At 46.3% G+C, this 16,948-nt stretch overlaps 1 protein-coding gene across 2 annotated transcripts in view; it reads left to right on the forward strand.

Moving 5' to 3' along the window:
- Positions 1-1,120: 1,120 nt before the first annotated feature.
- LOC139765005 (visual system homeobox 2-like) overlaps positions 1,121-16,948 on the forward strand; it is a 270,002-nt gene continuing 254,174 nt past the window's right edge. For both annotated transcript variants that reach the window (XM_071692061.1, XM_071692062.1), the window contains exons 1-2: positions 1,121-1,403; positions 2,017-2,542. In XM_071692061.1, coding sequence (XP_071548162.1) covers positions 2,116-2,542 — 427 coding nt within the window. In that variant the 5' untranslated portion in view covers positions 1,121-1,403; positions 2,017-2,115. The remainder of the gene's footprint in view (positions 1,404-2,016; positions 2,543-16,948) is intronic.

Consider the following 16,948-nt stretch of genomic DNA (forward strand, 5'->3'; position numbering starts at 1 on the left):
GTTGACTGGCAGCAGCGCCCTCCTCCTCCCCGTGCTCCTGCTGGGGGAGGAGGAGTCCCCGGCGCTCCTCCTCCTCCTCCTCCGCTGCCGTCGTCCTGCTCCTCCTGCGGCCACGTCAGTAGGACCCGCGCGTCACATTTTCCCCCGCGCGCCAGGCCGCTCGTCCCGTGTACCATGGCTGGGGAGATACTGTGTGGGGGAGATATATAAGCCATAAGCTCCCCAGAAGAAGAAGACCTCGTCTCCCCTCGGCTGCAAGATGACCAAGGGCGCGGGCCGGGGGGGCGCGCGGGCGGCGGCGCCCCGCGATCATTTCCGTTCGACCTGGCACGTCCGAGGTGGACGCAGTGTGGAGCGATAATAAAGGAGGCGAGGATGTAAACCTAACCTGACGGAGTGTGTGTTCTGAGGTAACCTGGTCGGGCCCCCAGGGGCGGCCCGCCCCTCTAGGGCGCCGCCCAGTGTAACAAGTGGATTTATATTTTATCGGCGGGCCAGGGCGCAGCATATTTACATTCACATCAAAGGAATGCAAATTTTACCCCGTATGAAAAGAGCAAAAAAAAAAGAAAAAAAAAAGATATTCGACATATCGGGCGACCGGCCGTAAATACATGTTGACCGGGCGGGCCTCACGGCGCCACTGCCAACAGGGACGAGGGGCCGGTATAATATGGAGTTTCCATTCTCCTCCATCCATGTCAATCAATGGAAGTGCTCCCTGATTGGCCGCTAGTCACGGGAGGGGGGAGGACTGGCCGCGTTCATTGGCCGGCTGCCTCGGGAGGTGGGGCTACTGGGCGGGCTTATCGACCACTCACAAGTGCTACTCTTGTTCTCCTTCCAAGTGTTGACAGATCATTACATATAAATTATCCCATAAACCACCCAATAATAACACCTTCCTTCTATATAAACCGAACAACATAAAGTACATCTCTTTACACCACCTCTCATATTTTAATAGAATTACTCCAGTGGGAAATAAATAAATAAAATTATCATTTAAGTGGAAGTATCTGGCATGGATAGATCTCTCCCCCCGAGTGCGCAGCCGCGAGGGGGCAAATCAGGAGGTGTCGCAAACTGCCATTTTATATGTGAACTATATGCTGTTTAGCATAGCCGGCCGCCACACCGCCCACCGTCGTCCCGCCACCAATTGTTTGCACGTCTTCCCGCCCGACATGGACAGGCGAGCCGCGAGCCACACGCCAGTTAATTAAAGTGTTTTTTTTTTTTGTTTCTTCTCTCTAGTGGCAACAGACGCGTTCTAAGAGACTTGAGATTATCGAAGTGTGAAATATATTTATTTATATTTATATTTTTTTTCTTAGTCTTTATATTTATACGAAGAGGTCGTCCGGGGGGGGGTTTTCTGCAGTGGTGTAAACAAAGACAAGGTAAGTGGAATTTTCTCTTCTTTCTGCCACTGGAATGGAAGTTATGGCTTTTCCTCAGTGGGATGTGTGTGTGTGTGTGTGTGTGTGTGTGTGTGTTAAGGAGGGCCCAGGGTGGGGGGAGTGAGTCAGGGAGTCTCGTAACGATCGTTCGAGGTGGTTCAGTAGTTAGGCAGCTGCCAAAGGGGTCGTTTACACTGTGTGTGAGAGACTTTGCCACCTGGATTGTGTACGTGGGTTGAAGGTGGGTGAAGTGGCAGTGGCACAGTGGTCTTCAGTGGCGAGAGTGTGGGTCTATTTTGCATATATGTTAAATTTTATATTTTGAATATAATTTTCCTATGAAATATAAGTGTGGTAGTGAAGTGGCGCTGAAGGGGGTGAAGTAGTAGGTGTAGTGGCGGGTGAAGTAGTAGATGCAGTGGTGAGTGTAGTGGCTGGTGCAGTAGTAGATGCAGTGGTGGGTGTAGTGGCGGGTGCATTAGTAGTGGGTAAACTATCGGGTGTAGTGGTGGGTGTAATAGCGGGTATAGTATCGGGTGTAGTAGCGGGTGTAGTGGCCAGAGTCTCTGACGGTCTCTCTCTCTCTCTCTCTCTCTCCCGGGGCGTCGCCCAGGTCAATTGGGGCGGCATCGTGGAGGTGGGCGGCGTCCGCGGTAATGGTGAGCCGCCCACACTGCTGAGCCGCCCACACAGCTGAGCCGCCCAGCCCGCTATGATGGACCGCGGCACCGTGCACGTGACAGCCCCCTCCCTCCACGCCCACGCCCACATGACCGCCCTCACGGCGCCCACGCTCCCCCAGCGCTCGCCCTTCGCCATCCAGGAGCTGCTGGGTCTCGGGTCGCAGTCCGATTCGCCGCCGGCGCCTCCGTCGTCGTCCTCCTTAGGGCCCGGAGGCTCCCTGGGGGCGGCGCCCCACCTACTCTACTCCCGCCACGCCGCCCTGGCCGCCCACCAGCAACACTCCATCTTTCCGGACTCCCGCCACGTCTGGATGAACCATGCCCTCCTGCCGGGGATGGGCGTGGGCGGCCTGGGCGCGCCCGTCACGCCCGTGACCATGAGCGGGGGCGCCATGCCCTCCATGTTGGGGCTGAGACCCGAGGCCCACGGCCCTCCTCCCGACGCTGCCAGCCCAGGTAAGGTCACGGCTTCCTGTTTACCTGACGAAGGCGAAGACGAAGGGAGGGAGGGAATGAAAACGGGGTTGTTACGAAGGGCATGACCTAATTCGACGCTTAACTAGGCATCGGGAAGGTGTTAAATCGGTAATATCGGATGCTAGTTCCTCAATCGGGCCGTCCGATATTGCCGATATAATAAATATTACCAATTTTAAATGACTAAATTACTTTTCGAGACTCCGATATTAGCGGTGATCGGACGCGCATCATCGCGTAATCGGCCGATCTTTTTTTTTGTGTGTGTGCAAAATATCGGGTGCATTACCTTGGGTTATCGGGTATCGTTCCGTAACACGGCAACCTCTGCGGTATCGGATGCGCCGAAGTCGGTGTGATCAGATATCCGAAGCTGCCGATACCGGACACCACTACGGGGTGATGTGGGGCAACACCGATCGCGACACCAGAAACCCGAACTCCGATGATGGGCAAACCTGTGCCGATGTCGGACGCGAGGGGATCTATGTTGAACCCGATATCGCATGATGCCGATGTAGGGTATGGATATATATCTTGAACCCGATATCACACAATACCGATATCGGACATGGTTATATCTGTAGTAAACCGATATCACACAATACTAATATCGTACATATGTACATTTGTGTTGAACCCGATATCATACAGTACCGATAGGACATGGGGATATCGGTGTTGAACCCGATATCGCACAATACCGATATCGGCCATGAGGTTATCAACGTCGAACCCGATATATTAAGAAGCCATACGTCATAGACACATCACAAAAAAAAATTTATTTTTGTTTTAACAAATATTATCATAAATTATCCAGCACAAAAATAATCATTAATTTGATTAATTTAGACGCAAATGAAAAATGATAATTTTAGCTGTTGATTTAAAATGATATTTTTTGCGATTAGAATATAACTAAATAAAAAATTTTAGATTTTTTATAAAATATTTCGTAAATTTTTATAAAATATTTCGTAAATTTTTATAAAATATCTCGTAAATTTTTATAAAATATTTCGTAAATTTTTATAAAATATTTCGTGAATTTTTATAAAATATCTCGTAAATTTTTATAAAATATCTCGTAAATTTTTATAGAATATTTCGTAAATTCTTATAAAATATTTCGCAAATTTCAAAAAACAAGAAGAAAGAAAATTCCTGAAACATAACATACCTTGATTTTGTTTATGAAAATTAGATCATTATGAAAATTGATTTTATAAAAAACAAAAGAAAATATTTTTGTTTACCATGGTGGCCAAAAATATGTGGAAAAAATATTACATTTTTCTTACGTTTAGAAAAAAAATTCCTCAAATATTTTTATTCTTAATTTATTGTTTATTGTTGTATTTTATTGGGTTGTATTGGCTGTTGTATTATTGGGTTGTATTGGCTGTTGTATTATTGGGTTGTATTAGCTGTTGTACCATTGGGTTGTATCGGCTATTGTATTATTGGGGTGTATTGGCTATTGTATTATTGGGTTGTATTGGCTATTGTATTAGCGGCGAACCAGCCACGGTAGGGCTGTCGTGTTGTGTGATGGATCGCTACACGACAGCGGAGCCCCCAGAGACGACAGCGGAGCCCCCAGAGACGACAGCGGAGCCCCCAGAGACGACAGCGGAGCCCCCAGAGACGACAGCGGAGCCCCCAGAGGCGACTGTGGAGCCCCCAGAGACGACAGCGGAACCCCTAGAGACGACAGGGAAGCCCTCAGAGACGACAGTGGAGCCCTTAGAGACGACAGCGGAACCCCAGAGACGACAGGGAAGCCCTCAGAGACGACAGTGGAGCCCTTAGAGACGACAGTGGAACCCCAGAGACGACTGGGAAGCCCTAGAGACGACAGTGGAGCCTCCAGAGGCGACAGCGAAGCCTCCAGAGACGACAGTGGAACCCTAGAGACGACAGGGAAGTCCCCAGAGACGACAGGGAAGCCCCAGAGACGATAGTGGAGCCTCCAGAGACGACAGTGGAACCCCCAGAGACGACGGGGAAGCCCTAGAGACGACAGGGAAGCCCCAGAGACGACAGCGGAGCCCTCAGAGACGACATGGAGCCCCCAGAGACGACAGGGAAGTCCCCAGAGACGACAGGGAAGCCCCAGAGACGATAGTGGAGCCTCTAGAGACGACAGTGGAACCCCCAAAGACGACGGGGCAGCCCTAGAGACGACAGGGAAGCCCCAGAGACGACAGCGGAGCCCTCAGAGGCGACATGGAGCCCCCAGAGACGACAGTGGAGCCCCCAGAGACGACAGGGAAGTCCCCAGAGACGACAGGGAAGCCCCAGAGACGATAGTGAAGCCCCCAGAGACGACAGTGGAGCCCAGAGACGACAATGGAGCCCCCAGAGACGACAGTGGAGCCCCCAGAGACGACAATGGAGCCCCCAGAGACGACAGTGGATCCCCAGAGACGACAGTGGAGCCCCCAGAGACGACAGTGGAGCCTCCATAGACGACAATGGAAACCCGGAGACAACAGGGAAGCCCCAGAGACGATAGTGGAGTCCCCAGAGACGACAGCGGAGCCCCCAGAGACGACAGGGACGCCGACCAGACCAAAATAACGCCCAGTGGCGCCAAAGGACATGTTGGTAACCCCGGAGTGATGAATGCGTAAGACGCAGACCCGGCGTAGGGCGCTGGAGGATACGCATGTCTGACCTACTGGGACACAGAAGCCTGGAGGATGGTTACGATGATTGGATGAAGGAATAGCAGCATTGTAGTATTACAAGGCCGTAGAGAAAACGTGGAATGGGGGAAAAGAATATTTGTATTTCTATGGGTAAAGACTGTCTCTCTCTCTCTCTCTCTCTCTCTCTCTCTCTCTCTCTCTCTCTCTCTCTCTCTCTTTATCCGTCTATCTATCTATCTATCTATCTATCTATCTATCAATTTCTCTGTCTCTCTCTCTTTCTGTGAGTGTGTGTGTCTGTGTGTGTGTGTGTGTGTGTGCAAGATGTACAGATAACCAGATAATTACGATAATTATAATAGATGATAATGATAATGATGATCATCATTATCATTATCATTATCATCATGTCATTAAGGGACTCATTATCATCACTTAACACTATCTTCCTCCGACGGCGGTAAATACGACAATCCCGAGACTTTCCCATGGATAATGGCCCTTCAAGAGCCGTAGGCTACTTGTTAATGTTACTGCCTTCACCACAGTTGTAAATGAAAGCAATGAAAGAAATGTAAATGATGGACCACAACGTGTATTATACAATATAAATTATATATATATATATATATATATATATATATATATATATATATATATATATATATATTGGAAAACACGGAGACAAAATCCATTTATGAATGAAGTGAAATGTTCAAATAACTGAACAGTCAGGCCATAAACCAATTTAATATAATGACACGTGAAAAATTACCACTAAAATGGTGAATAATATTCCCAGAGATGAAGGTAGAGAAGAATGAATTAATTTGATATATATATATATATATATATATATATATATATATATATATATATATATATATATATATATATATATATGTATATATATATATGTATATATATGTATATATATATATATATATATATATATATATATATATATATATATATATATATATATGTGTGTGTGTGTGTGTGTGTGTGTGTCAAGTACATTAGAGTGTTGTGTGACTATTGGACAAAAATAAAAATTTATTATCGGCAAAAATACACGATAAAAATTTTTGACATCGGCGAAAACGCGATCGGCCGAGTTTCTCTCCCAGGATAGACAAGACCACAGCCACCAGCGAACACATCACACTTGGTTATAAACCTATATAAACCACGCAGGACGCAGGGCGGGGGTTTATATACCTGGTTTATATTCCGTTTTATTCTTACTGTGGGTGAGAGTGTGTGGGAGAGCTAGGGTATGTGAGTGTGGGAGAGGGAGTGAGGGAGTGAGGGAGAGTCGGCGGCTATCCTGGGAGAAACGTGTCCTCAGCGTCGCTCGCCCGACGCCCGACGCCGGTCGGTCGGTCGGTCGGCCGCCGCCGCCGGCGCTAAATTTACCGCTATTTTGCCGTGCCAGCGTCGCTATACCTAGCGCTATACCGCTCATGTGGTCATTACTATACCGCTATATTGCTACCACTCTGACGGGCGAATTTCGCCTCTATGTGATTTAAGTGTCGTGACCAGGGTTAAGTGCACGCTACTTAACGCTAACCTGACGTTTAAGTATCGCCAATTTATCGTTTAAGTATCACCAATTTATCTTTTAAGTATCGCCAATTTACCGTTTAAGTATCGCCAATTTACCGTTTAAGTATCGCCAATTTACCTTATAAGTATTTCCAATTTACGGTTTAAAAGTAGCCAATTTACCGTTTCAGTGTCGCCAATTTACCTTTTAAGTATCGCCAATTTAGCGTTTAAGTATCGCCAATGTACCTTGTAAGTGCCGCCAATTTACTGTTTAAGTATCGCTAATTTATCGTTAAATATCGCCAATTTACCGTTTGTGTCCCCAATCTAACGTTTAAGTATCGCCAATTTACCGTTTAAGTGTCGATAATTTATAGTTTAAATGTCGCCAATTTACCGTTTAAGTGTTGCCAATTTACCGTTTAAGTGTCGCCAATTTACCGTTTAATTGTCGCCAATGTAACATTTAAGTATCGCCAATTTACTGTTTAAGAGTCGCCAATTTACAGTTTAAGTGTCGCCAATTTACCGTTTAAGTGTCGCCAATTTATAGTTTAAATATCGCCAATTTAACGTTTAAGTGTCGCCAATTCATAGTTTGTGAGGCCAATTTAGCGTTTAAGTGTCACCAATTTAATGTTTAAGTATCGCCAATTTACAGTTTAATTTTCGTCAATTTGTCGTTTAAGTATCGCCAATTCAATGTTTAAGTATCGCCAATTTACCTTTTAAGTATCGCCAATTTACCGTTTAAGTATCGCCAATTTACCGTTTAAGTGTCGCCAATTTATCGTTTAAGTATCGCCAATTTTTAGTTTAAGCGTCCCCAATTTACAGTTAAGTGTCGCCAATTTAAACGAAAAGAAGTCGTCAATTTATTCCTAAATGTGTAACCAATCATCGCTAAAATTACCCCAAAAGTGTCTTCATTACATTACTAATTTGTTCTTAATCAGCAGTAAAATTGTCGCCAAGTTACTGTAAAGATGTCGCCAAACTATTGTTAGAATGTCGTCAATTTAATGGTACAGCATCGCCAAAGTACTGCCACACTGTCGTCATCTTATTGCAAAAGTATCGTGAAAGTGTCGCCAATTTATTACAAAAACGCCGCCAATTTATTGCCTAAGTGTCACGAATCTATCAGGAAAGTGTCGCCAATTTATTACAAAAACGCCGCCAATTTATTGCCTAACTGTTACGAATCTATCAGGAAAGTGTCGCCAATTTATTGTCAAAGTGTCGCTGGTCTATAACGAAAGTGTCGCCAATGTATTGCCATACTATCGCCAATCTATTACGAAAGTGTCGCCAATTCATTGTCAAAGTATCGCCAATCTATAACGAAAGTGTCGCCAATTTATTGCCAAAGTGTCGCCAATCAATCGCGCAGGTGTCGCCAATCTATCACTGAAATGTCGCCAATCTATCGCTAGAAAGTCGCCAATTCCCTGAGTAACACAAAACGCTATGTTCATTAACCACAGCTAAAATATCGCCATCACATCTTGACCATCGCTAAACCACAGCTAAAATATCGCCATCAGATCTTGACTATCGCTAAACCACAGCTAAAATATCGCATCGATGTTATAGTATCTATACGAAAGCTAAATTAACGCTATAACTCTTTAGCTGTCTATAGATAAAACAAAAGAGACGAAAGCTATATTATAGCGCGTTGAACATAGCTCTCTTTAGAAAATCAGCTAAAACATAATTCCCGCTATCGCCGCCGACCAGCCTGAGCGGAAGCTAGAATTATAGCTGTTAAAACTACCACGACAGCAAAGCTATAACCGCTACACTAAGCGGGAGACGCCACAGTGTGCTAACCTTAGCGCTAACCCGTCGTTAGCGGTAAAACTGCTTGTTATACTGGCCGTTGACGGGCAGTTGAGACGGCGTGAAACGACCAATGGACAACCATTGTAACGAGCGGAACTATCGTTAATGGCCCAACAACCAAACCACTACATTAACGTATATATATATATATATATATATATATATATATATATATATATATATATATATATATATATATATATATATATATATTTATATCCTTATCTATCTATCTATACTATCTATCTATCTATCTATATATATATATATATATATATATATATATATATATATATATATATATATATACATATATATATTTAGGCTTATTAGTCAAGCTATGCATAAGCTAGAGCAACATTTAGCTGTCTTTAATGCAAAAGTCTAGCTATATTTAGCTGCACTTCAGCTTTGAGCTCAAATACATATCATTATTTTGCTGCGTCTCAGCTAAAGCTAGAATGATAGACTCACTCTTAGCTGCGTTCAAATTAAATCTTAGACTTAGCTTCATCAAACAGTACTACAGGTAAGCTAAGGTATAGCTTCGTTGAGTTGCACCTCAGCCAAAGCTAAGTTATAGCATCATTTAGCTGCACTTCGGCTAAGCTAAAGTATAGACTCATTGAGCTGAAGCTAAGGTACAGCATTCTCCAACTGTAATGCAGTTAAAGTTAAGGCGTTCCATTATTTAGCTGAAATCAAGCTAAAGCTAAGATATAGCATCATTTAGCTGCCCATCCTACCTAGTGGATTCGACGCGATGTATTCCAGCTAAACTAAAGCTAACACTTCCTCAACCCCAGCTACAGGAATGCTGTTGAAGAAAGCTAAAAAAGAAAATGGGTTTAGCTTATCACATAGCTTTCCTTAATCAGTCAAATGTTTTATGTGGTAAATTTCAACTTGTGTTAACTCCACACCAGGTGTTAAATTACCTGGTGTTAACACCACACCAGGTGTTAGATTACCTGGTGTTAACACCACACCAGGTGTTAGATTACCTGGTGTTAACACCACACCAGGTGTTAGATTACCTGGTGTTAACACCACACCAGGTGTTAGATTACCTGGTGTTAACACCACACCAGGTGTTAGATTACCTGGTGTTAACACCACACCAGATGTGATACTACATGGTGTTAACACCACACATGTCATACTACATGGTGTTAACACCTCACCACATGTTATACTACATGGTGTTAACACCACACCACATGTCATACTACATGGTGTTAACACCACACCACATGTTATACTACATGGTGTTAACACCACACATGTCATACTACATGGTGTTAACACCACACCACATGTTAAACTACATGGTGTTAACACCACACCACATGTTATACTACATGGTGTTAACACCACACCACATGTTATACTACATGGTGTTAACACCACACCACATGTTATACTACATGGTGTTCACACCACATGTTATACTACATGGTGTTAACACCACACCACATGTTATACTACATGGTGTTAACACCACACCAGGTGTTATACTACATGGTGTTAACACCACACCACATGTTATACTACATGTGTTAACACCACACCACATGTTATACTACATGTGTTAACACCACACCACATGTTATACTACATGGTGTTAACACCACACCACATGTTATACTACATGTGTTAACACCACACCACATGTTATACTACATGTGTTAACACCACACCACATGTTATACTACATGGTGTTAACACCACACCACATGTTATACTACATGGTGTTAACACCACACCAGGTGTTATACTGCATGGTGTTAACACCAGATGCTATAGTGAACTCACTTCTTTCACCAACACTAAACTTTCACCTCCCAGCACAAAACTCTTACGTTTCTTCACCAACATTATGTTTCTTCACCAACATTTCTTCACCAACATTATGTTTCTTCACCAACATTTCTTCAACATTTCTTCACCAACATTATGTTTCTTCACCAACATTTCTTCAACATTTCTTCACCAACATTATGTTTCTTCACCAACATTTCTTCAACATTTCTTCACCAACATTAAAATCAAACTTGTCTCTCTCTCAAAAAAAACCTCTTACTTGCTTCACCAACACAGAACTCTTACTTTTCCCCCACTTCCTCCACCAACACTAAACTCTTATCTTCCTCACCAACACCACACTCTCGTCTCTATCGCCAACACTAAACTCTCACTTCCTCCACCAACAGTAAATTCTTCTCTTCCTCACCAGCTCCAAATATTTCCTTTCTCCTCCAACACTAAATATTCATTCCCCTCCACCAATCTTCTGTTTCGCCAACACTAAAGTTGTACTTCACCAATCCTGAACAGATACATAGTTCGCCATCACTAAAGTTCACCAACACAAAATCCATTTTCCACCACCACCACATGACGATCAATCACCACCATCCCACTCGTCTCCAACAATACATTCTCCTCCTTCTCCAACTCTTCACCAGCACCATTATCTCCACCAATCAACCCCTTCTCCCTGTGCACTCCTCCACCATTAACCAAACGCAGGTCACACCCATCTCCACCATCACCAACAACACACTACCTCCACCATCATCATCACCCCCAACAGCAAAACCATCCTCCCTCGTCCTCCACCATCTCCACCACCGTCTCTCCACCATCAAACACCACCAGTGATGTGTTATCTTCTGTTATCATAAAGTCTCGTTATCTTATATATGTTATCGTGCTCACATAGCCAGCAATGGCCACATCGTATTACGATAATATATATATATATATATATATATATATATATATATATATATATATATATATATATATATATATATATATAGATTGTCTATAATTTCCGTATATCATATAGTCAGGCTATAGTTTGTAATTTCTACGATGATTTTATATATATATATATATATATATATATATATATATATATATATATATATATATATATATATATATATTACTGGTTCTGTACTATATATGATATATATTTCTATATGACGTATATACATCTCTAATGTCAATGAAAATCTATCTGTTAGTTTTTGGGCATTATCAGTATTTTCTTATCTGTAGATATCCTTGGGTGATGGTTATCTATTTCTTATATCTATCTGCTATACCATTCTCACAGATATATGACTATAATCTTTCCGTCGAATGTATCTCTGGTTCAACTATAGAACTATGTAAACTGTCTACTGCTATATAGATTTTTATATCCGTGAGTTTGTTATCAACAATATTGGGTCATAGTTGCGTTTGTTATATATATATATATATATATATATATATATATATATATATATATATATATGTGTGTGTGTGTGTGTGTGTGTGTGTGTGTGTGTTTATACATATGTCTGTGTGTGTGTGCGTGTGTGTGGTTTTGAACATGCTGGAGGGTGCGAGGCGTGCAAGGTACAGAGGATATTGGAACGATATGGTGTACGGAAGCCGACGTGGCCTGAACCATATGAAGGGGTCGGGGGTGGCGACCATGGAATGGTATGTGGCTCCTGGTATGTGGTAAGGGGGCTCTGGCATCATCGCTGCGCTACATATGACAGTACATAGCGCGCATTTGAACGCACGAGGCCATTCTTCTCAATCTCTTCCTGGCGCGTCCTCCCTAAGGCGGGAAACGGAGGGTGGAAACCCCCCCCCCCCCCATTCGCACGTACAAACACAGAAACAAAGATGAAAGCCTGTTTTTGTTTTTCCCCTATGCCATATAGAATATCCTTCCATCTTGGTCAATCATTTTTGTGTTAAGGAAACCCGAGATGACATAAGTCTAGTGAGACATCTCTGGTGTCGAAGATAACTGGAGGAAAATTGAGTTTCCCGTCGTTGCTATAATGTTCTGGGAGATGATCTGTGACACCACATTTGATGGCAATTGATAACAACATCAAGTAGTTCATCCTGCAATTGGAAGAATAGCATCAACTTGATTGAAGAGAATTGGAAAAGGAATGATGTGTTTGTTTGTTTTTCTAACAATGCCAAAGATGTTAGATCTGTGTTGTTATGATTTGAAATATATCCTCCGTGTCTTTTGACGAGTCCAGACGAAATACTTACAAGGGTTCCACCCACACCCCACCCACACCATTTTTTCACCTGAAATACAACGGGGTTGAGGGAACGACTCACTCACGCTCAGGTTATACAATAGTTAAGAAGGTGATTTGGCCACGTCGTCCCCAGCAGTGGTAGTTAAGGAGGTGACTGAACGCGAAAGCACGAACTAATGTGTGTGTGTGTGTGTGTGTGTGTGTGCGTGTGTTTGGCCCACAAACTCACTCGGGGCGTCGCAAATAGACCTGAGGACAAATAAACACAATTATATTTATGTATTAATTATCTCTCTATCTATCTGGAAGTCGAGAACATTATCTCGGAAAGCAAAAATGGGTATGTTTGAAGGAATAGTGGTTCCAACAATGTTGTATGGTTGCGAGGCGTGGGCTATGGATAGAGTTGTGCGCAGGAGGATGGATGTGCTGGAAATGAGATGTTTGAGGACAATGTGTGGTGTGAGGTGGTTTGATCGAGTAAGTAACGTAAGGGTAAGAGAGATGTGTGGAAATAAAAAGAGCGTGGTTGAGAGAGCAGAAGAGGGTGTTTTGAAATGGTTTGGGCACATGGAGAGAATGAGTGAGGAAAGATTGACCAAGAGGATATATGTGTCGGAGGTGGAGGGAACGAGGAGAAGAGGGAGACCAAATTGGAGGTGGAAAGATGGAGTGAAAAAGATTTTGTGTGATCGGGGCCTGAACATGCAGGAGGGTGAAAGGAGGGCAAGGAATAGAGTGAATTGGAGCGATGTGGTATACCGGGGTTGACGTGTTGTCAGTGGATTGAATCAAGGCATGTGAAGCGTCTGGGGTAAACCATAGAAAGCTGTGTAGGTATGTATATTTGCGTGTGTGGACGTATGTATATACATGTGTATGGGGGTGGGTTGGGCCATTTCTTTCGTCTGTTTCCTTGCGCTACCTCGCAAACGCGGGAGACAGCGACAAAGCAAAAAAAAAAAAAAAAAAAAAAAAAAAAATATATATATATATATATATATATATATATATATATATATATATATATATATATATATATATATATATTCCAATGAGTCCACGGAGGAAAATAATGAAACACGATAAGTTCCCAAGTGCACTTTCGTGTAATAATCACATCATCAGGGGAGACACCAGAGAGAAATATGACAGTCATTTGATATACAACGAAGAGACGAAGCTAAGGACGCCATTTAGCTATCCATTGGTAGATTACAGTTGGGTACAGGACTCATTACAGTTGAGTACAGTACTCACACACACACACACACACGCACTCACACACACGCACTCACACACACACACACACACACACACACACACACACACACACGCACTCACACACACGCACTCACACACACACACACACACACACACACTCACACACACACACACACACTCACACACACACACACACACACGCACACACTAATACAGCCTCGCCAAAGGTGATCTTTCTTTTTCTTTTCCACCCGCGCTGTAACCTGGAGGAGGAGGAGGAGTCCGGTAACACCTGTGCATAGTGAAGTAACAGTAAAGTATCGGTAAGCTGGAAAAGCTTTACTGTAACTACTAAAGTCTCAGCTTACCTTTTGGTGTGGCGCTGGCTCTCATACTCACCTCCACTCAGCTTAAGCTGCTCCTCAAAGTCAGCTTGAGACTCTCTCTACAGTCAGCTTGAAGGGCTCCACACTGTCAGCTTGAGCGTCTCCCTTCCGTAAAGTCAGCTTGAGCGTTGGCCAGGCCGCCCGGTCCCACACCGAAGAGGAGGAGGAGGGGGGGTCCGCCCCCCCCCCCGGTGAACAGATGTGTACTGTGTGGTACAGAGTTGTCTAATGTAGGGGAGGTGACGCCCTCCCCACCTTGCTCCCCACCTCGCTCCCCAGTGACGCCCTCCCCACCTTGCTCCCCAGCCTCCCCAGTGATGCCCTCCCCACCTCGCTCCCCAAGCCTCCCCAGTCCAGTCTGGAGGAGAGGCATGTCTTCTGTTCCTTCTTCCTCCCCTCTGTCTTCACCCCCCTTCCACCCCTATGTCTCCTCCCCGCCTCCTCCCCTCTGTCGTCACCCCCTTCCTCCCCTATATCTTCTCCCCCCTTCCTCCCCTATGTCTTCTCCCCCCTTCCTCCCCTATGTCTTCTCTCCCTTTCCTCCCCTCTATCTTCTCCCCGCCTCCTCCCCTCTGTCATCAGGTCCATCTCCTGTTCATCCTCGCCTCCCCTCAACCCCTCTAACTCCCCACTCCCCTCTGTCTCAACCCACCCCCCTCCCCAACTCACCCAGCTCCTAATAACGCCTCACCCCCCCCCACACACAATCTCTCCCCCACCACCTCCTCCTCCTCCCCAGACAGAGTTCCCCCCCCCCCATAACATGAAACTGAATGGGGAAAGCTTGGCCCCCCATAGCGTGACCAGCTGGTCCCCTCAACACACACTCACTCTCTCTCTCTCTCTCTCTCTCTCTCTCTCTCTCTCTCTCTCTCTCTCTCTCTCTCTCTCTCTCTCTCCCTCACTGGTAATGAGATGAATGTCGTTTCTTGATAATGAGGCAGAAAATGAGGTCACCATGAGGGAGTGGGGGGATGATGGTGAGTGTGTGAGTGTTGAAACGGTAGGTAGGCTCCCCCCCCCTCCTCCCTCCCTCCCTCCCTCCCTCCCCCCCAGCACACAGGCCTCCCCCCCAACACAAACCTCCCCCTTCCTCCCATTCCCCCCTCCTCCTCAACACAACTCCCCATCTCCCCCCCACACCAACACTCCCGGTGTGGTGTTGTATATTTGCTGTAGGAGTGATCTGGTTCACCCCTTCCTAGCTACACTCCCTCATCTCCTAGCTACATTAGCACCTCCTAGCTATAGCTCGTCCCCTTCCTAGCCACATTTACACCTAGCTATAGCTCGTCCCCTTCCTAGCTACATTCTGTGCCCCATCCTAGCCTCAGTTACCCTTCCCTAGTTACAGACCATCCCCCCTTCCTAGCTAGAGCCCTTTATCTCGCCATCTAGACCCCTTCCCTCTAGCTACAGCCATCCCACCAGCTACCCACACAGACACACACTCCTTCTACCTAAATTTCCCTCCTACCTTTCCTTAAGTAGAAGCACCACTCCTCTTCCCTCCTCCCCCACCTTTGTTCCCACGTCCACCCCACCCACACCCACCCCTTCGTCAGAACACGTCCCCTTCATGGAGGAAGAGGAGGAAGAGGAGAAGGAGGAAGAGGAGGAGTAGGAGAAGGAGGAGAAGAAGGAGGAGAAGAAGGAGGAGGAGGAGGGGTATGTATCATTCCTCCTCCCCCAGCGTCAGCAGGCGGAAGCCCCTCGCGTTCCGTGCCTCCTCCCCCAGCGTCAGCAGGCGGGAGCCCCTCGCGTTCCGTGCCTCCTCCCCCAGCGTCAGCAGGCGGGAGCCCCTCGCGTTCCGTGCCTCCTCCCCCAGCGTCAGCAGGCGGAAGCCCCTCGCGTTCCGTGCCTCCTCCCCCAGCGTCAGCAGGCGGAAGCCCCTCGCGTTCCGTGCCTCCTCCCCCAGCGTCAGCAGGCGGGAGCCCCTCGCGTTGCGTCCCTCCTCCCCCAGCGTCATCAGGCGGGAGCCCCTCGCGTTGCGTCCCTCCTCCCCCAGCGTCAGCAGGCGGGAGCCCCTCGCGTTGCGTCCCTCCTCCCCCAGCGTCAGCAGGCGGGAGCCCCTCGCGTTGCGTCCCTCCTCCCCCAGCGTCAGCAGGCGGAAGCCCCTCGCGTTGCGTCCCTCCTCCCCCAGCGTCAGCAGGCGGGAGCCCCTCGCGTTGCGTCCCTCCTCCCCCAGCGTCAGCAGGCGGAAGCCCCTCGCGTTGCGTCCCTCCTCCCCCAGCGTCAGCAGGCGGGAGCCCCTCGCGTTGCGTCCCTCCTCCCCCAGCGTCAGCAGGCAGGAGCCCCTCGCGTTCCGTGCCTCCGCCTACCTACCTCCCACCTCCTCCTCCTCCTCGGCCTCGCCCTCGTCATCACCTTGTTCAGAAATCTCACGTCGCGTGATTGGAAAGCCACGGGGGGTCCGTCCGTCGCTCCGCCACCTCCACCTCCTCCTCCTCCTACCGTCGCCAGGCACACGGAGGGCGCGCCGCTGGTGATGAGGCTGTCTTCCTCCGTCGGCGTCGAGGGGCGAGATCCCTCGTCCCATTGGGTACGGCGAACGCCCTTCGGGACATGTGGTTCTTGGGGCGTCACTTGGGCCCGTCGAGGGAGCTAAGGTGGCGTAGATCACACTGTGATTGTTTATATATA

Source organism: Panulirus ornatus, chromosome 52 (assembly GCF_036320965.1).
Source record: "Panulirus ornatus isolate Po-2019 chromosome 52, ASM3632096v1, whole genome shotgun sequence".
Taxonomy (NCBI): Eukaryota; Metazoa; Arthropoda; class Malacostraca; order Decapoda; family Palinuridae; genus Panulirus; species Panulirus ornatus.